At 36.1% G+C, this 27,364-nt stretch overlaps 1 protein-coding gene across 9 annotated transcripts in view; it reads left to right on the top strand.

Moving 5' to 3' along the window:
• NCOA1 (nuclear receptor coactivator 1) overlaps positions 1 to 27,364 on the top strand; it is a 260,763-nt gene that overhangs the window by 148,064 nt on the left and 85,335 nt on the right. For all 9 annotated transcript variants that reach the window (XM_060027005.1, XM_060026999.1, XM_060027001.1 and 6 more), the window contains 3 exons: positions 8,855 to 8,960; positions 11,806 to 11,972; positions 17,543 to 17,640. In XM_060027005.1, coding sequence (XP_059882988.1) covers positions 8,872 to 8,960; positions 11,806 to 11,972; positions 17,543 to 17,640 — 354 coding nt within the window. In that variant the 5' untranslated portion in view covers positions 8,855 to 8,871. The remainder of the gene's footprint in view (positions 1 to 8,854; positions 8,961 to 11,805; positions 11,973 to 17,542; positions 17,641 to 27,364) is intronic.

Below are 27,364 nucleotides of genomic sequence, written 5' to 3'. Positions count from 1 at the left end.
ATAAGCATGATTTTCATAGTTATTATTTTATTGAGAACACTGGAAAGTGAAATTTAAGTTTCACTTGTTTAGAGTTAGTCTTTAGTTGGGTATTACACTGGAAGGGGTATAGCTAGATAAATTAGTATTTTATTGAGGAGATACTGATGCTGTTTAACCAGCTATTCACCTGAGATGCTTGGGAATTTTTTTTTTTTTTTTCATTTTTTCAATGGGTATCAATAAAGTTTTTACCAAATATAAATGAATCAAGTAAGATGACTTAGGTTTAAAGCTGGGCTTTTAAAAATGCATCTCCTTTCTATAAATGTGAGCAATGAAGATTGTAGCTAGAGTTGTATTGTGATTTAATTTATGTCCCTTCCCCTCCTGCTGGGGAGATGATCCTGAAATTAACTGAAGGTTTAACTTGACTCGATCATTTGCTAATGCCCTCAAAACACAACTCCATTATTTTGGCAGATTATTCTGACCCATGCAGCTCTATTATTTTGGTATTACTGCCACCTTATAACTTTAGAAATCAAATTTCAATATGATTTTTTTTTCTTTTGTTGGTTTATATATGTACATTTAACTCTGTATTTTAAAGTGAGTTTCTGAAATGTTCGAGAGAAATTGAACCACTTCTGATCAGGGGCTTAATTCTTTATTTTAGATATTGGAGTAATTTTATATAGTAAATGTGGTTATTTGGTTTTGGATAATCATCTGTGGATTATCTATGTCTAATGTTGATCTTCAGTCTCGTCTGGCCCCCGCTTTAGCTGTTTCTCTGCTCATTAGTATCTGAATCTGTGAAAGAGGGTGAAGTTCGTGGAAAAAGACAGAGATTGACATTTTTGTCACTTAATTTTTGTCTCTATGACCATCATTTTCTTTTTTTAAGGCTGTTACCTTTTTGCTAGATTACTATAAACTCTTCTCTGTGAACATGCAAGTAAATATCAAATACTTATTTTGTTGTTTATAGTTAAAGATAGCTATAGTCAGGAAGACTGATTTTAATCTTTTTTTTAATACCAACATATTTTTCACGTTAGAACAATGTAGAACTGATTTTTGGAAGACATGTACAGTATATCTACAATTACCCAATGTCATTTTAAAATAACTGGAATCATCTAGCTTTGTAGATTTATAAGGAAATGTTGAGGATATTTTTGCCAAACTGTTTTAATACAATAGCTGCCATAAACATGTTTCATATGCTGACTGTTTTTCCTAAATAGGAGTATTTTAACAAGGCCAATGCATATATGTGTATTTCTTACCTTAAAAAATTAAATTTTAAATAAAGTCAATATGAGGAATTTAAACTTGGGGGTTTAAAACTTATTTGGTTTTCTTCTTCTTCCTATATATTTGCTAATAGAAAAGAAAGAATACTTTTTAACCTTTTTTCCAAATTATTCTTTCCATTTAGAAAAAAATAATGCAGAAAAAGGAAGCATTGTCTCTTGATCTGTAGAATAAACTTTTAGTAGTAAACATAAATTTATTAAATACATTGTTTCAAATATTATATACTTTTAGAAGCTAAGTTGCCAAGTCCTTGATAATGTCTTTATTATTAGTGTAATAAATTTAAAAGAGTTTGCACAGGATTTTCTTTTACAAAAAGCACTTTTAAAAAATCTCATATTTTATAGAATCAATGAAATAAGATAAAATGACGTCTGTTTTTAAGAACTCATTGCTTTCAATCTGTTTCTTTGCCTTTGCTTTTTATTCCTGGCCATAACAGTTAAGATATGGGCATGTTTATTGTAGAGGCTTATGTGGCAGGGACTCTTCTCTGGGCCAGGGATAACCATGATCTGAGTTTTGGTTCCTGCTTTGTGGGTTCAGAGAGAATTTTTGTTTCCAGATGTTTAAGGAAATCCTTGTTCAGTCATTAGCTTTAAAATATCTGTTTTTTGGGCTTCCCTGGTGGTGCAGTGGTTAAGAATCCACCTGCCAATGCAGGGGACATGGGTTCGAGCCCTGGTCTGGGAAGATTTCACATGCTGCGGAGCAACTAAGCCCATGCGACACAACTGCTGAGCCCGTGTGCCACAACTACTGGGGCCCACACGCCTAGAGCCCGTGCTCCGCAACAAGATAAGCCACCACAGTGAAGAGCCCATGCACCACAATGAAGAGTAGTCCCCGCTCACCGCAACTAGAGAAAGCCCACGCGCAGCAATGAAGACCCAGCGCAGCCAAAAATAAATAAAAGATAATAAAATAAAATATTTTAAAAAATAAAATAAATAAAATAAAATATGTTTTTTAACAAAAAAATTGGAGGCATACAAAGAAACCAAAAAAGTATGGCCCATACACAGGAAAGATAGCAGTCAGTAGAAACTGTCTTAAGAAGCCCAGATGTTGTACTTACTAAACAAAGAAGAAATAGTAGATAAGTTGGATTTCATCAAAATTAAGAACTCTTGTTCATCAGAAGTTACTATAAAGAAAGTGAAAAGATAATCCACAGAATGGGAGAAAATATTTGCAAATCATATATCTGATAAGGATCTAGACATGAATATAAAGAACTCTTATGACTTACCAATAAAAAACAGAAAATACCAATTTTTGGATGTGGAAAAATTGGAACACTTGTACATTTGATGGTGAGAATTTAAGATGGTACAGCCACTGTGGAAGACAGTTTGGCAATTCCTCAAAAATTTAGAGAGTTACAATATGACCTAGTAGTTTCGTACCCAAGAGAATTGAAAACAGGTTCACACAAAAATTTGCACATAAATGTTCATAGCAGCATTGTTGTTAAATAGCCCCAGTAATGGGAAACCTAAGTGGCCATCATTTGATGAATACATAAACAAAATGTGGTATATCCAAACAATGGGAAATTATTTAACCATAAAAAGGGCAATAGAAATCCGAAAGTCCCCATCCTTTCTTATCACATGAGAAAGAATTCAACTGTCACTGAAGTGAAAAGACAAAATTGAAACTTTTTTTTAGAGAACCCTAGGTGTCGGACTGCAGTCTGAGAAACATCCTTTATGGCAGTTACCCAGTGCAGGAGCTCTTTATTTGTCACGATTTTTCCTGTGTGATATTATCAACTTGGGGAGGTTTAACTCTCAGAGTGTCCCTCTCATGTCTGTGCTTCTCTGTGCTAATTGCTTGCTAGCATTTTCAAGTATATTATTAGAGTTGTTTATTAACTAATTGTTACTTATTTTTCAAATGATGCAGTCCTCAGCTAAATCTGGGAGGTGAGTGACAAATTTCTTATGTAGAAATCTATAATTCAACTGAAATATAAAGCACTGACCTATTTCTTCAGCCCAACCTATTTGGTTTAGTCTGGTCCATTTGAACAGAGGTAGATGTGGTTTCTAGTTCCAAAAACTGCTCTCTAGAGAGTGCATGAGATTGTGTATAACTTAGCAACTCTTTTTAAATCAACAGCATACTTTTACTTAGAAACCTAACCTCTTTTTTTTAAAGGTGATATGTAAATTGGCTTCCTGAAACCAACATTTCTTTTCTTAATGAACCTTGTTTAAGTTCCCTTACTGCCAAATATAAAGCCATTCCACAAATAGAATAGCTGTAAAAGTTTTCACTCATCAGAGGTTTTGCATTCCACTATCTGTTTATTGTGTTTTGTAAATAGAAAGCAGGTAATACCAGAATCATATCATCAGCAAATTGTTGGTGACTTTCTCATAGCTTCTTACTATTGGCTCTTATTTTGGTAAGCCAGATATTGAATTGCTGTTGAATTGTTGTCTGATGTCTCCTCAACCCCAGAATTTCAGATAAATTTAGCAGATGTCAGTCTCCAGCCAGTAGTCTGACTTAGCATAGTCTGGGGAATCTCATTTGAAATCCAGATTTATTTGTTGCTCAAAATTATCCAAACTGTGAGATTGTATTGCTTATGTTTACAGTTGTGTAAATGCAACATATTTTTGTGTCTCTATCGTACTGTGAAATATAGTAGGAGGTTTCTCCAAAATAGATCTTAACCTTTTCAGAATTAGAAGAGATGTTCTCAAATTTCTAGACCAAGAAGGTGGTTGTTTTTTTTTTTTTTTCCATTGAAAACAGGAGAACAAGGATTTCAAGAAAGCTCAATTTCTCAATTATAGAAAAGAATTCCAAAACATTATGAAAGATTCCAGAAAATATTTAATTATAAAAAATCTTAAATATTATTTAAAAAATTTAAATGTCATATTAGTAAAATAACTTAATCACTTAATTTATCACCTATTTTAGCTTCTGTATCTTTTAGACATTATGTTACATATTGGATATACAATGAGGAGATCTAGTAACTGTTTTTGAGTTCACAATCTAGAAGAGGAGACAAATAAGAGAATTATAATTTTATAGCGTATTATCATAAGAAATATATGCCCAGCAGTATTTTGAGAGCCAATAGAATTCAGATGGGTAAATTCTTAGATAGGTATAACCTAATGTCTTAGGAGGCAGGGAAGACTGGCAGCTAAGTAAAGCTGAGCATTAAGTAGGAGTTAGTTAACACTTCTTTTGGATTTTAGCGAACTCTAAAGTCTTATCTTTCATTTTCTTTCCTGTTCATCATTTTCTTCTCTCTTTTATTTCTACTTTTGTTGAAAAATTTAGCATTGATGCTTCTTTATTATTATGAATTTATCACATAATTTCATTTTTTGTTTTAATAAACTTTGAAATATATTTATATTTTATTTCTAAGTAAAAACAAAATTAAGTGGCATCTTTACTTCTGTGGTATCTGGTTAATCTCGTTTATGTTTCTATGACTCTCCATAGGAGAAGAAAGTAGCAGTCTTACTCATTATAGTAATATATCACTTAGCTGATTTTTCTAGTTCTGTATTTGAGAATGGATGCTAACAAAGCCATTGTCGGGTCTTTCAACATCTTTTTTGTTGTGGTGGCAAGTCTGGCATATTGACCTTTGCATTGAGGCTGTCCACCTTAAATTGTAATTATTTTCCTTGTCATATAGAGCCTTCCTCTCCCCCTGACAAGAGGTTTAATAAATGTTTTTCTATGATGACATTAATCCATAGTGCAGTTCATCTCATTTATGTGTCAGTAATAGAAGTCTGGAACTTAAAAACCCATCATGTTTTATACGTGTTGAATTTGAGGTGACGTGGGATATCCAAATGGAAATGTCCATTTGGCAGCTGGAAACTTATTTAGATGCCAAATTACTGAGATCAGAAAGATTGTGCTTATCGTTCATGGAGGAAGCCTTAGAATGAAAATCAGACCTTGTCATTCTTCTGTTCTTAATCCTCCAGTGATTGGCTAATTCACTCAGAGTAAAGCTAAAGTGTATGGCCCTTCCTCTGCCAGGAGCACTCTTCTTCCAGATGTCATTCTCTCTCCCTCACCTCCTTCAAGTCTTTGCTCATGTCTCACCTTGTCAGTGAGGCCCTTCCTAACTACTTTACTTAAAATTGCTGCCCCTCTCCTTCCACAAAACTAAGCCTCTGTTTTTGCCTTGTTTTCCTCCATAATACTTATCACCTTCTAATATACTCTATACTTTACTTTTTAATTTTGCTTCTCTCTCCCTCACAATAGAATGAAACTCTATGAGGACAGTGATTTTTTAATGTTTCATGCACAGTTGTACTCCCACTACCTAGAACAGAAGCTGGCATATAGTAGGAGCTCAATAAATACTTTTTGCTGAGTTTACTTGGCCTACCCACATTGAGATCAATTTAAAGTTTCTGACTCATGTTTACCTTTGCTGCGAAGATGGGATAGTATCAAGGATTTTATTTTTAAAGTCTTTCCTTAGTGTTGAAACTAAAATTAACATATATAATCTATATGTGTATATAGGGACTTATGTAGTATATAATATATATAGTCTGTTTATATATTGTTTATATAGGTTGGGCTAAACTTGATTGGACAAACATTTAATCACTCATTCACCAAATTCTATAATGGACACACAATAGATGGGAACTGATGCAAACTTTGTATATTATGTTGAATGTTATCCTTTGGGCAGTGAGGATTTAGGGAAGGATTTTAAGCAAGAGATTGACATGATCAAACATGTTTTTGATAGCCTACTTTGGTGGCTCAGGGAGACCACCATAAAAACTATGATGTTTTTAATAGTTCAGCAACAGGTGAGAGGAGATTATAAGAAAGGGGTGGATTTTGGAAATATTTAGGAAATAAAAATGGACACATCTTACTGTTTGCTTGCATGTGGGGTATGAGAGAAAAGGGTAGAATGACTCCAGTGTACCAACTGAGAGAAAAAAAATTGCATGAGGAGGAGATGTTAAGTTCATTTGGAAAGATGAATTTGAAGTGCCTATGTGACCTCTGCATAGAGTTATCTGGCAAGGAGCGGGGTTATGTGTCTGAGACCCAGGAGATCTGGCTAGAGATGGAGATTCAGGGTAATTGGTTTAGAGATTTTTTTTCTTTGAAACCATGTTGAGTGAGTGATATCACTGCAGAATAATGTATAGTATGAGGGGAAAGGAGGCGTAGGACATTAGAACCATGAGGAAATCTAGCCCCGAAGAACTGGGCAAAAAGTACTGAGAATCAGGAAAGTAGAAAACCACACTAATTCTACTAATCTCTCAGGCTGTGGCTTAAACATCACTTCTTCAGAGAAGCCTCAGTTGATCGCCCAATTAAAATTAGGTCTCCTCTATTGTTTTTCTCTATGAACCCTACTCTTTTCCTTTATGATTTTATCACTATAAGAAAATTACATATTAATTTTGTGTTTTATTTGTTTATGTCTCCCACTCCGTGAGGGCAGGGACCTCTATTTTGCGGCCCGTGATTTTGCTCAGCTCCTATCACAGTGCCTGAGACATGATAGATGCTTGATTTATTTGTTAAGTAAATGAAGGAAGCATAGGATCACAGAAGTCAATGGATGACAATATTTTCAGAAGGAAACAGTTCAGATGCTGCTTCAAGCAGTCCAATAAAATAATAGTAATAAGTTAGCACTTATTGAGCATTAATGAGTGAAGGAATGAAAAGTGTCCATTGTATTTATCAATGAGGAAGTACGGGATGAGTTATCCACTGAGTGAACACTACTCCCCTCATGGAGCTCTTAGTCTAAAGGGGAGATAATAACAATAACCAACATTCTCTAGGAACCTACAGTGCACTCTTTACATGACTGTTCATTCAGTCCTCACAACAAATCTAAAGGTAGGTAAGTATAGTTATTATCCTTATGTTACAGATGAAGGAATAGGAGATTTAAGGAGATTAAGCACTTTGCCCAGGAACAGGCAGGTAATGATTAAGCAGGGCCTTTCTGACCCTAACGCCCATGCTTTTAACCACCATGCTGCAGTAGGGGAATCAAGCTGATTCCTTATCAGGGAAGTGATATCTTGAAAATGCCATTTGAGCAGGAGTGGTTTTGCTGCTGTTTATAGGACACATTAGAAGTGAGAGTGACTGGAATTGAGAAACAAGGTAGAAGGATCTTGCAGGAATGTAGAATGAGGTATTTGCTTCCAAATAAGGATCATAACTGTATCTGAGAATGAAGAAGGAGGGGACACTGTAAGATCTCCTGTTAATGAAGAATTGACAGGACGTGGATTCTGATACAAAATGAGGAGCAAAAGAGAAGAGTAAAAAATAATTGCGATCCTAGGAGTTGGAAATTTTCATGACCTGCACGTCTAATATGGAGAAATTAGAAATGTGCTTTTTTGGTTACATGGAATAATAAAGTCATGATTAGAGTTCTAGGTATTATTTTTATATTGAAAATGGGATATGACAATCTTTGGTACTGAGAAAGAGCTGGAGACAGAGGAAGTTTTAGGACTAGAGAAAAAGGATCTATTTCAACATATTAATTAAAGTCATGTGAGAAATTCTTATGGATCTCAACTTTACAAGCATGGCTGCTAACATGCAGCACTGTATTTATTTAATCATTTTAGAATTTAAGGAAAAGTTAAAGGTTTTTCCCATTTAACAAGAATTTCCTCTCCTTTTACAAGGGTAGATGGAATGGAAGAGAATGAGAGGTGTGTTGTTTGACATTAGTAAAATCTAAGTGATGGTGATGAGTCTAAGGCCAGAGATAAGCTTCCAAGTTTCGTTAGAGATTCTGCAGAGAATAGGGGTTGATAGGGATAGATCAGGAGGGATCTTTAAGCACAGCCACTGACTGGCACAACATGTAAGAGAGAGACCTGGCTGGCATGCTACGGGAAATGACTTTGTGTTCTCTGGCATCTATAACAAGATCCTAACGTAGACTAAACATTTGATCTTTGTCGCCTGACTGCATAAGCAAAAGGTTAGGAGTATGGAATTCAAAGTTGGTAAGTACAATACAAAATCCAAATCTAGTTCATCGCTTTAATTTTAATCATATATGTATTATTTCTTCTCCTATCAACATAAAATCCCAAACCTTATGAGTAAAAGTTGTTTTAAGTCCTTTTCAAAATAATCTGAAATAAATAAATATAAAAAAGAATCTGTCTGACTCTCAGTTACACAGTTTTTACATTTACGTATGAAGTGGGTTTTTCTCTTTTAAAAAATTTCATTGTCTATTTAATTATTCTAACAATATTTTCATCCTAATTGATCTCTATGATTTTATGAAGGATGACTAATTTTATTTTACAGGTATAGAAAAGAAAGTGTAGAAACACTAAATAGCTGATGATTCCTGTGCTTTTATATAAATGTGGATGCTTTTATGATGGCTGTAATTATTCATTGAGAAACCACAGTATTTAGATATATTCTAACACAAGGGAGCTTCCTATTCCCATAGAGTTGGAAAGTTCATTAGGGTAGATTTCTTATTGTTTTCCTTCCTTTTTAGGTGTGAAGTTTTTCAACATGAGTGGCCTTGGGGACAGTTCATCTGACCCTGCTAACCCAGACTCACATAAGAGGAAAGGATCGCCATGTGACACACTGGCATCAAGGTAGGAACACTCTTTTTCTTAGTCTGTTTCTGGCAGAGCTGCTTTATCATTTTAAGTCACTTCAGAGCTTTTGCTTCATCTACTCCAAGTTTACCAGCCTTCTCTGAGTCCCTCATACTTACCATGTTCTCTTCCTTCCCCAGGGCCTTTACACATGCTGCTCCCTCATCCAGCTTGCTCCCTCTAGATTTCCTGTAGTCAACACCTATGCATTCTCCAAATACCAGTTTAGTCATTACTTTCTTTTTTTTAAAATTTATTTATTTTGGGCTGCATTGGGTCTTTATTGCTGCATGCAGGCTCTGTCTAGTTGTAGTGAGTGGGGGCTACTCTTTGTTGAGGTGCGCAGGCTTCTCATTGTGGTGGCTTCCCTTGTTGCAGAGCATGGGCTCTAGGTGCACAGGCTTCAGTAGTTGTAGCACGCGGGCTCAGTAGTTGTGGCTCACCGGCTCTAGAGCGCAGGCTCAGTAGATGTGGCTCACGGGCTTAGTTGCTCCGTGGCATGTGGGATCTTCCCGGACCGGGGCTCGAGCCCTTGTCCCCTGCATTGGCAGGGGATTCTTAACCACTGTGCCACCAGGGAAGCCCTAGTCATTACTTTCTTAAAAGGAGCCTTCTCTTCCTTCCATTAACTATTAGGTCAAATCTCCCCTATTTGTATCTATTTCATATGTATTTTTATAGCTATAATCTGTAATTTCAGGTTTTTATTAGTTTGTGTGCTTATTTCATGAGTTCCCTGGCTTCTCTACTACAGGCTAAGCTGCCGTTTGGTAAGAACTTTGTCCTTACTCACCATTTTATCCCTAGTTCCTAGCACAATGTGTAACTTATATATAGTAAGGACACAGAAAATATTTGTCAAATGAATAAATGAATCCATTGTACATCTTTAACTGCTATTTCAATATATTATGATATTAGTGGAACAAAGAAAAAAATTATTGATATCAGGACTTTAAAGAATGAATATTTGTGGAATTAAATATTTGTGTGTTAATAAGGAATGTGGTCATCAAATAGGCAAAAGAGAATTATTGCTAAGGAGACTCTAATAAATGCCAGATAGAGAAGGAACCTCAATCAGATCAAAACAGCAGCTTTCCTACCTGAGAGAAGAGTCGGGATTTTATTCCATTCACCTTCAAGGATCTGGAGCAAGGTTTCTCAGCCTCCACACTGTTGACATTGTGGGCAAGATAATACTGTGCTGTGGGAAGCTATCCTGTATATTGTAGGATGTTTGGTAGGATCCCTGGCTTCTACACACTAGATGCCAAATAGCATCTTTATATCAGTTATGATAACCAAAATGTCCTACCAGTTGTGATAACCAAAAATGGCTCCAGACATTGTCAAATATCCCTGGGGACAGGGAAAGCAATATGGCCCCCAGCTGATAATCATTGATGTAGCGCATAAAACGGCAGAAGACTCTTCTGTCATTGGATTACATGCTTTTTCTCATGGGGGGACAAAGAAAGAATTTTTACAGGAGAGTGCCAGGGCTTCAGGTTGGGGAAAGAAAAGTGACTACTTCTCTTAATCAGTTCAGAAAACTGTTACTGAGCGATGATAACCTAAGTACTCATAATCATAGCTAAGTGTCCAGAAGCTAGGAGGAATGCTGATATCAAGATGCAATTCAGTTTGTGTTGTCAGAGTTAATGTTCTTGTCTATTTCTATATATGTCAGTCCTTCTTAATTTAAGAATAAATAGATAAAACTATTGTATTTTACTTTAAATTTTTATTTGGGGAAAATTTTTTAACCTATAAAAGAATAGAGACTAGGAAACGATGTATACCCACCACATATAAACCACGTATTTGCAGTTTTGTTTAAATAAAAGTAGTAAGATGATTAATGACAAAATTGATTTGTCTCTAATTCTTTCAATCTGTTTTTAATGATTATGCATATATAAGTATCTGTGAACAATAGAGAATGTTTATTAAATTTATATATTACATAATACTATGTGTATTTTTCTACAGTATACTTTTCAGCATGGATCTTTAGACATAAAGATAACTAGATTTATTCAGTTCTGTTAACTTTTGATAAATATTGTATTACACGAATATACCGTATTTGAGAAATCTGTTTCCCTACAGATAGACATTCCCTATGGGTAAACAGCCATTTTGTTACAAATTTTCATTCTTGCAGCCAGCACTACAGTGAACATGAACATCCTCGTACACACCTCCTGTTTTATACGTAAGAGTTTCTTTAGGATCTGTGTACATTTTTATGTTAACTGGGTAATTATCACATTGTTCTTTAAATGATAAGCATTGAGAGTTCCTTTTTTCTTGTCTCCGCACTTCAACGTTTTGCCAATCTGATGGGTGTGGGCTTATAATTTTAAGTACATTATAAGAATCAAGACTTTATCAGATTTCTAATTATAATTTATTTGAACTCTGGTGTAGTATGCCTGCTTAATTTACAACAAACTTATTTGAAAATTCAAAGTTTCTATTTTAAGGAATTATTATTTGGAACATCCAATAATTTCAAATGCAACTAGTATATGTACTGTCTGCTTCTTTTTGATATCTAGTATTCATTTGAAATATTCAATGTATATACGTCACTGAGGGAATACGTCTGTGATGGCAGTCATTCTCTTTATGCTTTTTAGCTAGAATTGTTTTCTGCACCTTGGTATTTTGTAATATTTGTTTTTTAGATACAATTTTAAATTGTTTTCTAAATCTGGTTTTATATTCTGGATAAAAACAGGAATCTCTGTAAATATATAAATATTAAATACATGATCAGAGAAGGAAATATGGTGGTAGAAAGTACAGTAACTGGATTTCCTTTGTGTAACAGCACTGAAAAGAGGCGCAGGGAGCAAGAAAATAAATATTTAGAAGAGCTAGCCGAGTTATTGTCTGCCAACATCAGTGACATTGACAGCTTGAGTGTAAAACCAGACAAATGCAAGATATTGAAGAAGACAGTCGATCAGATACAGCTAATGAAGAGAATGGAACAAGGTAAAAAAATGAACAAAAAAACCCCTGTGACTGTGTGCTTTGTTATTAAGACATTTACAATATGTGATTTTATTTTTTTTCATTAAGAAATTGCATTCAATTTTGTAATCTTATTAAAGGAACATCTTTGTTTAGATGCTATTTATTTTAGAATGTGAATCTGAGACCCTTCTTTTACAACAAAGTGGCTTATTAAGTTATCTTGAGAACTGGTTGCCTTGAAAGGTTATGAGACCCAGTATCATAGGGGATTAAGTCAGGAGATACAAGTTGTGGTATCAGACCTGAGGCTCTGGCATAGGGTTGAAAGACAGCAACTCAGAGGTAGGAAAGTCCCTCCATCTGAGTTATAAGTTTGTCTCTGCCTGGGCTCTGGGTGGGGGAAACAGCCTTCTCTGAGAAAACCCTGATTTATTTTTATGGTTCATATTTATACTATTCATATTTACTGGGGACCCAACACCACACAACTCCTGGGTTGCCTACCAGAAACAAAGGCAAAGCACTTTGAAGGAACATAACCACACCTCGCCCTGTCAGGTTCCCAAAGAAAAAGTGCTTCTGAGGGAGATTTTGTGCTATAAACTTATATAACATAGGAGGAAATAATCCACAGTGAGTAAGAACACAAATGACAAACAGAAGGAATAGACCCCAAAGAACTTCAGATTAATAGCAGCAATGTAAAAAGACTATGAACAAATAGTATGTTTTAAATGGTTGAGGTGATAGGCTTTTAAGATTTTAGGAGTAGATAGTCTAGTGACAACTGATTTAGCAGACAGGAAAAACTGGTATTGTAGGTCTGCAGAGGGGATAGCCAACAAGAGGCTGTATGGTACCTTCCTTACTCAATCTGGAAACTCTGACAGCCTGGCTCATACTCCCTCAGCTGAAAATGGGAGGATTCCTCTGGGGCAATTGAGCAGTCCAAAGGGAAAGACACACAGACACTGACAGTTGGAATTGATCCCCCAAGTGAAAAAATCAGCTCCTTGCTCTGTCCCCACACTTCACACATCTGCCAGTCAGGATTTTAGTACCTCACTCTTTAATATGAATAAAAATCCAGATATTTGAAGAAAGTCTTTTTATAAAAGAGAATAAATCAAGCAAAGGAACAGAATAAAGGGAACTCAGAGGAGGCAGAGACAATGCAGGGAGCAAAAGAAAATGTAAAGCCATCAAACAGTCCCTCAGAGACAAAAAGGAGGATATTTCATCTATGAAACAAGAATAAGATGCTATAAAACGAAACATTGGAACTTAAAATCAGGATAGCTGAAAAAAACTTTACCGTATTACCTTATCTTCTCATACTCTCTGCCCCAAGCATTCCAGGAACACTATGCCTCAGGTATTTGCACTTGCTGTTCTCTCTGGAATTCTCTTCCCTGGATATACACAAGGCTCACTCCTGCATCCCTTTTATGTGTTGGTTCAAATATTTTTTCTCAATGAACTTGTCCCTCACTAACCTATCTAATACACACACATACACACACACACACACACACACACACACACACACACACACACACACACACACCTCTCTACATCTTCCTTGATTTATTTTCCCCACAGTATTTTTTACATCTAACATATTACACATTTTATTTGTTTATTGCCTGCCTACCCCCACTAGAGCTTCATGAGGGCAAGGATTTTTCTTTGTTCACCATTGTATCCTTAATACCTGTAGCAGTTCCTGGGTACATAGTAGACTTTCAATGAATATTTGTTGAATAAAAAGATATAGCGTTGAAAGATAATTTGAAGAAATCCCATAGAAAGTAAAATAAAAAAGACAAGCAAAGGAAAACAAGAGAAAGATAGAAATGTATAGGATTAGTTCAGGAGGTATAACACATCATTAGTCCCAGAAAAAAAAAAAAAAACCAGACCAAAATTATAAGAAATAATGCAAAGAAACAAAAACCAAAAAGTTCTCAGAATTAGGGGATATGGGTTTCCAGATGGAAAGCACACATGTAGTGCACAGCACAATGAATAAAAAAGAAAGAAAAAAACCTCACACCAATGCACAATTTCTAGACACCAGAAAGAAAAAACAAGAGAGAGGAAAAAACAGACACATACTAGATTACTTTCAGGAGGGTGTGGATTTCCAAATAGGAACACTGAAAATGAGTATCCTGGACCTAGAATTCTGTGTTCATCCAAATGAAATATGAGTGCAAAATAAAGACATTTTCAGACATCTGAAGCCTCAAGAATGTTATCTCCTGTGTACTTTTTTCCAGAAATATCTATCAAGACCAAGGTAGTAAACCAAGAAAGAAAGGCATAGGATCTTAGCCCAGGGAAACCATGGAATCTTAACAAAAGAAAGGTAGAAGGAGACCCAGGGTTACAGTTGAGCAGCAGAGTAAAGAAGTAGCCAGTCCTAACTGGAGCAGGTGGATAGAGAACTCTAGGAGGAATATTTCTATGGGGAAAAAAATGGAACACATAGAGTATATGATGACTGACCAAATTGAGAGGAATTTTTTAGTCTGGAGGAGAGTTTAGAGATGAATCAAACTTCACAGAAAAACTAAAACATGAAATATGAGAATTGTAAATTATAGCACATACCTTGACTCATTTGTGGACTATATTTATATGGCCATAGTAACATAGATACTAAATACTGACTGCTCTAAAAATTATTGTAACTCTACTGGGAGTATGGGAAGAGGGGATATGTATGTGTGTCTAGATGGTTGATGTAAGTAAGTTAAATTCTTACCTTTTATGATGGCATGTTAATAGATTATGTCTAACATGGGCACAGTCAGGATATAGCAAATAAGCATGTTGTTGAGAAATACGGAATGTATTAGTTAGGATACAGACAAGGCTACTGTAGCAAGAGACCCAAAATACAGTGGCTTTAACAAGGTAGTCTAGGCATGTGTCAGAGGCTCAGATTCCTTCCATCTGTTTTCCTGTGCCATTCCTAGGGTATTGCCCTTACCCATGTGGTCAAACATGGCTCACCTGTACGTGTTCCTGATGACAGGAAAGGGAAAGAAGAAAACAGGAAGGCATGCTTCTGTCCCTTTAAGGGCAAGACTCTGTCCTTGCATGTCTCATCTGTTCACATGCCTTAGGCCAGTCATATAGCCACTCCTGCCTTGGGTTTTGCCTAAAATTTTGTTTGTTGTGCTTATCATGCATAGTTACTTAATGTACTTGGACTTGATGGTTTATGTATTTTGGAACTGTTTAAGAAACAAAACCTGTCTTAATGTTAGAAACACATGAAATGATGAAGGAAGTACATCTTAGAACTAAATGAGAAACTCCTATACCATAATAATTAAAAAATAAATAACCCAGTTAATTAATGGGCAAAGGCTCTGGGTAGACATTTCTCTAAAGAAAATACACAAATGACCAATAAACGCATGAAAAACATACTCAATATTATTAGCCATCAGAAAAATACAAATCAAAACCACAATGAGAGACCACTTTACACTTGCTAGGGTGGCTACAGTCAAAAAGACAGACAGTAACAAGTGTTAGTAAGGATGGGAGAAACTGAAACCCTCATACAGTGCTGGTGAGAGTGTAAAATTCTGCATCCACTTTGGAAAACAGCCCAGTAGTTTCTCAGAATATTAAAGATAAAGTTATCATGTGGCCCAGCAAGTCCACTTGCAGGTATATACCCAAGAGAAATGAAAACTTGTACACAAATGTTCATAACAGCATTATTCATAAATAGCCAATAAGTGGAAGCAAACAGTATATCAGCTGATCAATGGGTAAATAAAATGAGGTATACCTATACACTGGAATATTATTTAGCAATAAAAAATAGTGAAGTACTGATAAATGCTTCAACATAGATGAATCTTCAAAACATTACACTAAGCAAAAGAAGCCAGTCACAAAGGACCACATATTATATAATTCCATTTATATAAAATGTCAAAAATAGGCACATCTATAGAGACAGAAAGTAGATTGGTGGTTGCCTTGGGCTTGGGAGTGTTGGGAAAATGAGGAATGACTGCTAAAGGGAATGGGGTTTCTTTTGGGGTTGATGAAATTGTTCTAAAATTTATTGTGATGGTGGCTGCACAACTCTGTGAATACACTAAAAACCACTGAATTGTATGTTTTAAATCCATGAATGGTATGCTGTGTGAATTGTAGCTCAGTAAAGCTATTATTATAAACACTATATGAGATAACATTTTACACCCATTAGGTTCGCAAAAATTAAAAGCTGTGATGATATCAAGTGTCAGCATACAGAAAAACAATAACCCTTGTATGTTACTGGTGGTACATAGAGAGTAATTTGTCAAACTTAGTAATGTTGAAAATACACAGACCCTGTGATCCAGCAATTTCACTTCTAATATTTACCCTAAAGAAACTGTCACAAATGTGCAAAAGAGGAAATACTGAAAATAGTTATTACAGCATTGTAAGAAGTCAAAAGGTCTACCAATAGGGGACTAGGAAATCAACTGTGGGTTATTCATATACTATACAGCAGTTCAAATGAGCGTATGAAATTTATATGTATCAGTATAGTTAAATCTCAAACATAATGCTGAGTGGAAAAAGTTGAAAAAGTCTATATATTTTTATGTAAACATTAAAACACAAAACAATAATATATTTGTAAAAATCATGCATATGTAGTTGAAGTATAAAAACATGCTTAGAAATGTTTATGCTGACCTCAGAACACTGGTTACTTCTGAAAACGGACAGAGGAGGAATAGTGGTAGAGCTGTAGCTCTATTTGTAGCATTTTATTTATTTAAAAAGGAAAGACCTGAAGCAAATAATGTTAACATCTGTGAAAAATGAATGGTGGCTGTGTGACTGTATGCTATGCCACTTTCTGTATTTTTTGGAATATTTGAAATATTTCATATTTTAAAGTGAAAAAAATGAATCTCTATATTCAGTAATACTGTATTTGCTTTTTGGTGAGCTAATTAGTCTGACAGATTGGAAACTTTTATATAAGTATGCTGCTGCTTTAAGATGATGGATGGACTTTTCAACATCACCACACAAAAGAATTCTAAATCATTTAACAGTTGCAGTTTTATCAATCAGATCATCATGACATGAAGGTGAAAAGTTAGCTATTTCACGCAGGCTCACAGAATCGTACCTTCACTCTCTCTTAAGTGGCAATTGATCAAATCAGGAAAGGAGAAAGATGGAGGAAATAATTATTCTTTTACAATTTACTTATTTCTTTAAAATATTTGGTGTAGACTTTTTTTTAAAAGGCTGTATATTTTTACACCATTTTTTCCATTTGTTGGAACACTGGATTTGGTAGGTCAGAATTCAAATCCTCCTGCTGCCATTTATTAGTTATATCATTTGGGACACATTATTTAACCTTTGTGAACCTCAATTTCGTCATCCACAAAATGAGTATAATTAAGATTAAATGTGAAAGTACCTACGTAATGAATAAATATTTTTTGAATCTGAAATTAGGTAAATTCATGTCTTAATAAACTTGCCATTATGGAAATGAGCTCTTTTTGGATGTGTGACTTTTTGCTGCTTTGTTACAGAGAAATCAACAACTGATGATGAAGTACAGAAGTCAGACATCTCGTCGAGTAGTCAAGGAGTGATCGAAAAGGAATCCTTGGGACCTCTTCTTTTGGAGGTAGCTGTTCTCATTGACTCAGAAAGTGATCAGAATCTTTTTTCGAGCCAATTTGGTTTTTTTCTTTATCTTCTTTTAGGTTTTAACATCCAATTAATAAATTATAAAACAAAATAAAGTGTTAAGGAACTTTTAATAATTATTTTATTTTAGAAACTATATTGACCATTGTTACTATTTCAAAATTAAATGTGAATAATGAACATGAGAAATTTTCATAAAGATGCTACCAGAAAACTACTAGAGCTAATCGATAAATTTGGTAAAGTAGCAGGATACAAAATTAATGCAAAGAAATCTCTTGCATTCCTATAAACTAATCATGAAAAATCTGAAAGAGAAATTAAGGAAACACTCCCATTTACCGTGCAACAAAATGAATAAAATACCTAGGAATGAACCTACCTAAGGAGACAAAAGACCTGTATGCAGAAAACTATAAGATACTGATGAAAGAAATTTTAGATAATACAAACAGATGGAGAGATATACCATGTTCTTGGATTGGGAGATTCAACATTGTGAAAATGACTGTACTACCCAAAGCAATCTACAGATTCAGTGCAATCCCTATCAAACTACCAATGACATTTTTCACAGAACTAGAACAAAAAATTTTACGATTTGTATGGAAGCACAAAAGACCCCGAATAGCCAAAGCAATCTTTAGAAAGAAAAACAGAGCTGGAGGAATCAGGCTCCCACACTTCAGACTATACTACAAAGCTACAGTAATCAAGACAGTAGGGTACTGGCACAAGAACAGAAATATATATCAATGGAACAGGATAGGAAGCCCAGAGATAAACCCACGCACATATGGTCACCTTACCTTTGATAAAGGAGGCAAGAATATACAGTGGAGAAAAGACAGCCTCTTCAATAAGTGGTGCTGGGAAAACTGGACAGCTCCATGTAAAAGAATGAAATTAGAAAACTCCCTAATACCATACACAAAAATAAACTCAAAATGGATTAAAGACCTAAATGTAAGGCCAGACACTATAAAACTCTTAGAGGAAAACATAGGCAGAACACTCTTTGACATATATTGCAGCAAGATCTCTTTTGACCCACCTGCTACAGAAAGGGAAATAAAAACAAAAATAAACAAATGGGACCTAATGAAACTTAAAAGCTTTTGCACAGCAAAAGAAAACATAAACAAGATGAAAAGACAGCCCTCAGAATGGGAGAGAATATTTGCAAATGAAGCAACTGACAAAGGATTAATTTCCAAAATTTACAAGTAGCTCATGCAGTTCAATATCAAAAAAACAAACAACCCCATCCAAAAATGGGCAGAAGACCTAAATAGACATTTCTCAAAAGAAGATATACAGATTGTCAACAAACACATGCAGGGATGCTCAACATCACTAATATTAGAGAAATGCAAATCAAAACTACAATGAGGTATCACCTCACACCAGTCAGAATGGCCATCATCAAAAAGTCTACAAACAGTAAATGCTGGAGAGGGTGTGGAGAAAAGGGAACCCTCTTGCACTGTTGGTGGGAATGTAAATTGATACAGCCACTGTGAAGAACAGTATGGAGTTTCCTTAAAAAACTACAAATAGAACTACCATACAACCCAGCAATCCCACTACTGGGCATATACCCTGAGAAAACCAGAATTCAGAAAGAGTCATGTACCACACTGTTCATTGCAGCTCTATTTACAATAGCCAGGACATGGAAGCAACCTAAGTGTCCATTGACAGATGAATGGATAAAGAAGATGTGGCACATATGTACAGTGGAATATTAGTCATAAAACGAAACGAAATTGAGTTATTTGTAGTGAGGTGGATGGACCTAGCGTCTGTCATACAGAGTGAAGTAAGTCAGAAAGAGAAAAACAAATACCGTATGCTAACACATATATATGGAATCTAAAAAAAAAAAAATTTTTCTGAAGAACCTAGGGGCAGGACAGGACTAAAGACTCAGACATGGAGAATGGACTTGAGGAAACGGGGATGGGGAAGGATAAGCTGTGACAAAGTGAGAGAGTGGCATGGACATATGTACACTACCAAATGTAAAATAGATAGCTAGTGGGAAGCAGCTGCATAGCACAGGGAGATCAGCTTGGTGCTCTGTGACCACCTAGATAGGGAGGATGGGAGGGAGATGCAAGATGGGGGAGATATGGGGATATATGTATATATGTAGCTGATTCACTTTGTTATAAAGCAGAAACTAGCACACCATTGTAAAGCAATTATACTCCAATAAAGATGTTAAAAAAGAAAAAGAAATTTTGATAAAGGCATTCTAATGGTTGGATGGAAAACTGAAGAGAACTGTCTGGCTTTGCTACTTCTTAATTATAGTTAGGACTAGTTGGGAAAAATAAAACTTTTAGAACTATTTAGCTAGCTAGTGCTAATTTCTACTGTAGAATTTCACTTTTGAGTAAGGGATGCCTCAGTTTATTACAGTAGGTGTTTTCCTGACCAAAATTTTAAAACTATTTATGTAGACATTATAAGAGAACTTTTTAAAATGAAGAATTTTTAATCTTGAATTACTTTGTAATTACTGTGTAATTTCACCCCTTTTTTCCTATCTAATCTTTCCTCCCTCTGTTCTCAAAACAGATATTTTGTTTCCGAGCAGGCTCATCACCTTAAGTACTCCTTTTTCATACATGAATGTTTAAAAACACATATATGTGTGTATATATACACACTCATTCCCCACAAATTAGACTTTTCCACCTCTAGGCCTAATTTTATTTTTTTATATATGTATGTTTATTATGTATGTGCATATACTTAAATATAAATATGTGTATTTAAATCATACACATATTTAAAAATAAATATCTATAAAATTAAATAAATTCTCCTTTCCTGTCCTACCTCAAGGCCCTTCTTTCTGGTGAAGTCTTCCTAACACTCAAACTTGTATAGGTCTCTTGATTTTCTAACTCCTTTATACATTTTTTCCTATTACCCTAACTATTCTTCTGTTTTTGTATGAACCATAATTCCCTCTACCGACACCGCTAATGTGAGAACATTCTCAAAATTTAGTGCTTGGTTTTTTTAGCCCAAGTAATATCATTTGCTTCATCTTTTATCTCTTTAGAGATGACTCTCAAATATGTACTTCTTGCTTTAACCTCTTTCCGAACGCTATTCCTGTACTTTTAACAGGCTGCTAAATATTTTTGACTCTCCTGTTAGCAAGTTCCCCCTCAAAACCTAAATTTCTTTTTCCCCTCCAAGTTATACAAGCGCTTTGTTACTTTAGGCTGTTGGTTTTAATGATTTTTATTAGGGGAATGAGCACATATTTTATAGTGTTGTAAATATAAAAAAACATTGGCCATTGAAGCTGGATAGAAACTACTCTTTGGGTGAGTGTATAACATATAACTGGGAGAGGGGAAAGCCACCACATGTGATGGACTCTGATGTGTTTATTCTTTTCACAACCCCTTAAATAGATTGCATGACACATGACTGCCTTTTGGAAATAGTGTTATAATAAGTATAGTAAAAATGTTAATGGTAGAATCTGTGTGGTGGATATACAGGTGTTCACTACAAAATTATTTCAACTTTGCTATATTTTAAATTTTTTAATATAAGCCATTAGAGGAAAATAAGTTAAAGAAAGAAAAGTACTTTAGGCTCATTTCCCGCTATCCCATCTCTTCCCCGGCCTTGGTTCCTGTCCGCATCCCACTACTTCCCATCCTAGGATGAGACCTGACCCATCCTAGGATGAGACCTGACCCATCCTAGCACTTATTGCTTATCTCCTCTACTCTGCAGGATATCAGTAGACTAGTCTCTTCATATCTTCTAGTTTTTCTGTTGAGGTTCTGTCTGCGTTCTCGGTGTCCCTAAGTTTAAAACTGGCCTAAGAACTTTATATCTCCTGTCAATTCATTAAATATTTATGAAATGTATTTTCTGCATATAATGCCATTTGAGATGAAAAAGTATAAGGTATAGAGGTCCTTGAGATTTGTGGAGTTCCTGTAGAGAAGTGGTAGTCATTTAAATCCCAGTTTTACCACAGGTTCTTCAGAAACCACAGAGATCAATAAGGAGAGCAAATAGATTATCCACAAACTGAAAACAGCACAACTGGAGCCAGAGAATACTACTACTGCTTTAATTTACATAGACATTTGTTATTTCTGTGTAAGAAAAATCTATAACACTTTAAAATGAACAGAAAACGACAGGAAAACATCCATTCAAAACTGCTATAAGAAGAAAGCATTTTTTTTAGATGATGAAATTATTACCCTGAAAACCACTATGAATCAAAGGAAAACTGTAACACAACATTATACATGAATTACATGTCATTAGGCAAGCATTTTCAAATATGAAAAAACACATCAAATTAGAAGTTCCAAAAACTCAGAATAGAAATGTATTTAGGTTCTTGACTTCAAGGAGCTAATAATATTTTTATTTATGAGCTATACAGATGTGAAACTGAGACTGTAAAATAGAATTACATTTATAGACTTCCAAGTTACCTTTATCGACAACCTTTCCTCACCCTTCTTCTGTATCTCCCAATCCTGCCTCATTGCCTTAAACTTTACGGAATCTAATCCAGGGCGGCTAAGAGAAGAAGTGGTAGAAAAGCCACCACGAGATTGTTCATTGACTTATCCAGGCTGCAGTCTAGAGCTGCACTGTTCAGTAAGATAGTTACACATGGCTATTCAAAGTTAAATACAATGAAAAATTCAGACATTTTTGCTGAATGTCTGGTGAGAAAAATTCTCACCAGCCACGTTTAAAATGCTCCATACCCACATGTGGTTAGTAGCTACTGTATCGGACAACACAGAAGAACATTTCCATCATTGCAGAAAGTTCTGTTTGTCATCAGTCTAGAGGGACCTGCTCAGGTAGAAGATCTGCACATCTAGAAGGTGACCAAATAGCCATGATATTGTGAGAAATTCTCACCATACAATTTTCAATATATTGCCCCCCTCCTTTTTCTTAAACATAAAAAGGTAGCACGAGTTAAGAATAAAGGTATTGGAGGTAATTTCCTACACTTAAAGAGAGAGTGGTGGGACTTCCTTGGCAGTCCAGTGGTTGAGACACTGCACTTCCAGTGCACGGGGCGCAGGTTTGATCCCTGGTCAGGGAACTAAGATCCCACATGCCGTACGGTGTGGCCCAAAAAAAACAAAAAACAAAAGAGAGAGTGGTATTAGAATTTATAGGCTTTTTTTTTTTTTAAAGCTCCTCATTCTCCAGTGTTCTTTGCTGTCTAAGTTCCTCTACCTCCTGTCCAGAGCTCTGCATTATCTGACTCTTAACGCTGCTTATTTCCTATCGCTCCACAAGAAAATTCTGCGTTAGTCACAGAAGTCTCCCTATACCTCGCATGTGCGTTCAGGCCTCCTAAACTTGTATTATACCATTCCTTACATTGCTTTGTGGCTCTTTGACACTGTTGACCACCCACTTCCGTCTTCCTTAAAACTCCTCATGAGCCTCTTTTATAAAACTATCTCCTTGCCTCTCTGGCTGCTCTTTAGCCTTTTTCTCAGATTTCTCTTTCTTTACCTGCCTTTTAAATGTTAGCATCCCCCAAGGTTCTGGCCTTGGCTCTTTTCCTTTTGTTTTTTTATTCTGTGCACATTTCCTGGACAGTTTTATCAACATCTATGTCTCTGTCTATATGATGTGTTCGTGTGTGTGTGTGTGTGTGTGTGTATGTAAAATACCAATTAGGGTTTTCTGATTTGAAGCAACAGACACCAATTATGACTAAGTTAAGCAAATGTGAATTTATTGGGATGCTATTTGGATACCACAGAACTGTGCTTAGAAATAAGGTGAAACCAAGGCATCTTATGGAGGCTAGAAAGCAGAAACTGTACGAATGGTCTCTTCAAAAGACCCATCTGGACAGTGCCCAGCTGCCGGAATGCATGTGTTCCAGCCATGTTCATTCTTTTTGTAATTCTCAAGGCTCACATTTAGGGAGGAAGTTTCCCAATGGCCTGATTAAGAATCCCACGAGACTTTATTAAATGGAGAAGTAACTCCTCAAAGGAAATCACATATTCTGTGGAAGGGGAAAAGATGATTGTAGTTAAAAACAAACAAAAACTAAATGATACTGTATGTACCTGTAAGTCAAAAATGTCTGTCTTTGGCCCATATCTCTTTTCACAGCTTCCCTTTCATCATATCCTGCTGCCTTTTGAACACCTCTACCAGAAAGTTCCTCAGTCATTTCAAATATAACATTTCTAAAACTAAATTTATAATCGATCCCTTTATCTCCTGTTTGAAAAAAGAAGAAAAGTCAAAAAATTAAGAACTAGATTTTTTTTTTCCCCATCGAATTCCCTTTGTTAGGGAAAGGCACTCATCTACCAGAACCCTAAAGTCATTAGTGAAGGATCACCCAAGCGCTTGTTCCCACAGCTGTTAGAGATCACCACATCTGTTTCTTCTGCCTCTTCTGTCACTTGCACTGCCATTGCCTTGATCCGGGCTCGCGCTTGAACTGGAGCATCACAGTGGCGTCGCAGTTTGTCTGCTTGCTTCCAGTCCACATGCCACACCCACTGCCAGAAGGGTCTTTGTTAAAGCAGATCATGTCAGTCTCCTGCTTAAAAACATTGCCTTCAAGATGATCCCCATGGCCATTTTTTCTTTCTTTCTTTTTTTTTTTTTTGGCTTTTCCTTGAAGCTTTTTCAAAAAAACTTTTTATTGTTAAATATAACACAAATATGACAAGTAAGTACAAGGTGATTTCTTCTTTCTTTTTTTAAACCTCTGAGCTGTTTCCTCTGTTTTGAATGTTCTTTCCACCCCTTGCCCACCCGAGTTACTGCTGTGTCCTTCAAGCCTCAGCTGAGGTGTCATGTGGCCTCCTCCCAGGAAACCTTCCCGACAACAGTCAACCCTTTGCCCGTTTGGGTGCTTCACTCTGTGCCTAACCTTTATGAATTCCTCCATTGTACTATAATGTGACTACACGTACTTGTTTTTTTCCCGTCAGAGGCTATAAAATTGTTGAGAATATGTGCTTTATTCCCAGAACTTTGTCCAGTGACTGACACTTAGGTGTTACTTAGTGAAGCTTGTGTAGTCATTTAAAGCGAGGGCCCTGTGAGAAGCCCTGGCCAGTGTGAACCCTGCATTGAGACCCAAAGTGGTCCTCTTCAAAGACTGATATCCTGGGCAGAGAGAAAAACCCCTCCAACTGATGATGCTGTACAGAATGGAGTGGCATTTGCTATCATCTCCTGTGTATAGCTCAGTGTCAGCCCAGCTGTCAGGACTTGGAGAAACAGGAAGATTCCTTCCTAGGAGCACACTTGGAAGTTAATTATATGCACAACATATGAGGGAAACTTGTAGGATAAGAACAAGTATTAGCAGGTTATATTAATCAGACAAACTTTTAGAAATTAAAGATGTTTAAAGATATTCATAGGAATAGTCTCAAAGGATTCCTTGAAATGTTACCAATCTCTTGGGGGTGGGATTTTGGCAGATCTTATACTATCTACTTAATTTTCATACATAAAAAAGTTTAAGTTATATTTCATTTATAATTTAAAAAAATACGCATTTCTAGCACAGGACAGGCTGTCTGTATCTCAGGAGAAGGTCAGCAGGACCTCTCTGCAACTGTGGGGCAGCCTCTGTTAACCTGTTTTCCAAGCCAACCTTTTCTGGAGAAGCTCAAAAGAAATATGATGCCCCAGACTTCTCAGAGGAAACGATGAGTCCATGTAACCGAGGCCAAACAGAGACCTGGTGAAAGTTCTGTACTCCCTGTAAGGCTGACCAGCTGCATATTCCAGAGGCCAGCTACTAGAATAACTTCCCAGCTTGGCACTGAGGTCAGGTGCAGTCAATGGGAGAACTTGGAGAAGTCCCAGAAAGTCTGGAAACAGGAGACTGCAGGGACTCCAGGCCTACTGCAAAGGAAGTTTAAATCCTTTGGATTTCACAAATGCCTTAAAAATAATTGCACCGAGTAGTCCAGGTGAATCCCTGGGCCTTGCTGGTGCTCAAGGTCTGTACCACCAGCCCTGTGCCCACTGCTGGACAGTCTTCAGATTGGGCAGAGATGATCCCAGGAGTGGGTCTCAACCTCTCCCAGCCCCTCGGCAGACAGTGGATAACTTCCAGACATAGTCAGAGACAGACATGGAGAGTGAAAAAAGCAAGGGAGGGCTTTCCTGGTGGCACAGTGGTTAAGAATCCACCTGCCAATGCAGGGGACACGGGTTCGAGCCCTGGTCTGGGAAGATCCCACATGCCGTGGAGCAACTAAGCCTGTGCACCACAACTACTGAGCCTGCACTCTAGAGCCCGCGAGTCACAACTACTGAAATCCACATGCCTAGAGCCCGTGCTCCGCAACAAGAGAAGCCACTGCAATGAGACGTCCGTGCACTACAACGAAGAGTAGCCCCCCGCTCACTGCAACTAGAGAAAGCCTGCGCGCAGCAATGAAGACCCAAGGCAGCCAAAAATAAATAAAATAAAGTAAATAAATTTATATTAAACAAAGCAAGGGAAACTGTGGCTTTGAAGATAGACAGTGTCACTAGGGAGGCAGAGAGCAAGGAGCTAAAAAGGACACACTGAAAACTAGATGGAAAATAGAAGAAGGTAGTGCTTTAGAAGCTGGATGGTGTGGCCCTTGGAAGTGGTTCACCATGAAATGGCCAAGTTTTTTTACTTGCCTGTGTTTTGATATCAATCCTGTTTCTTGCTCTGAACTATGATACTTTGTTATACCCAAACTGTTCTTTATTAAACTCTTTTAAGAGACCAAAAAGAAAAAAGAAAGTTGAATTGTATTTACACTGATTCAATTAATAGCTAAGAACATTTTAAAGAATTTTTAGATCTTCTTTTTAAAAAATATGTCTGTATTTCAATTATCCCTATTTTAATATAAACTGCCAGACAAATATATATACATATAGATAGATAGATAGATCACCTTTTATGAAATTTATAGCTAATCTGACTTTAAGAAAACAATTAGATATGAGGGTGCTTTCCTGTGCTCATCTAAATCCAAAATAGTTTAGCAAAGGGTTTATCTAGTGTTGAGGTTTTTAGATTATTAATCACATCCCTCTCCTCTTTGCATTATGAACTAAATGAAAAATAGTCAACAGCAGTCAGGTGGAATAAAAATAGTTTTATTTCTTTTTGTTCTTGTTAAAGAAAGTGTTAGCAGTTATTTTTAATGAGAACAATGCTGTACTTCATATTTTTTAAAATCTTGGTTGAATGCTTTGGGACGTAGTGATTTGAAGATGTAGTTTCAAGTTCAGTTTATTTTAATATTTGGCTTAAATTATCAGCTGTAAAAAACACCTCACAAAAATGAGGTAGATACAAATGGAAAAATATATCATTGGATGAGTTTACTAAGTCACGATACTCATTTTGAAATCCTATCTACCAATTATGTAAAGGTTTTTCTTCAAATTTCAAATTTTTTTTTTTTCTTGGCCACGCTGTGCAGCTTGCAGGATCTTAGTTCCCTGACCAGGGATTGAACCCCTGCCCCGCAGTGAAAGCGCCAAGTCCTAACCACTGGACCTCCAGGGAATTCCTTAAATTCCATCTTTTTTGATCTCAAATAGTGATTCTCCAAATTAATCAAAAGGAGTTGCATTTTCCTTTTTTAAAACACGGGTTTTTAAAGCCCATCGAAACTCTTATTGGA

Source organism: Delphinus delphis, chromosome 12, assembly GCF_949987515.2.
Source record: "Delphinus delphis chromosome 12, mDelDel1.2, whole genome shotgun sequence".
In the NCBI taxonomy this organism is placed as follows: domain Eukaryota; kingdom Metazoa; phylum Chordata; class Mammalia; order Artiodactyla; family Delphinidae; genus Delphinus; species Delphinus delphis.
This window is presented reverse-complemented; position numbering and strand designations above follow the sequence as displayed.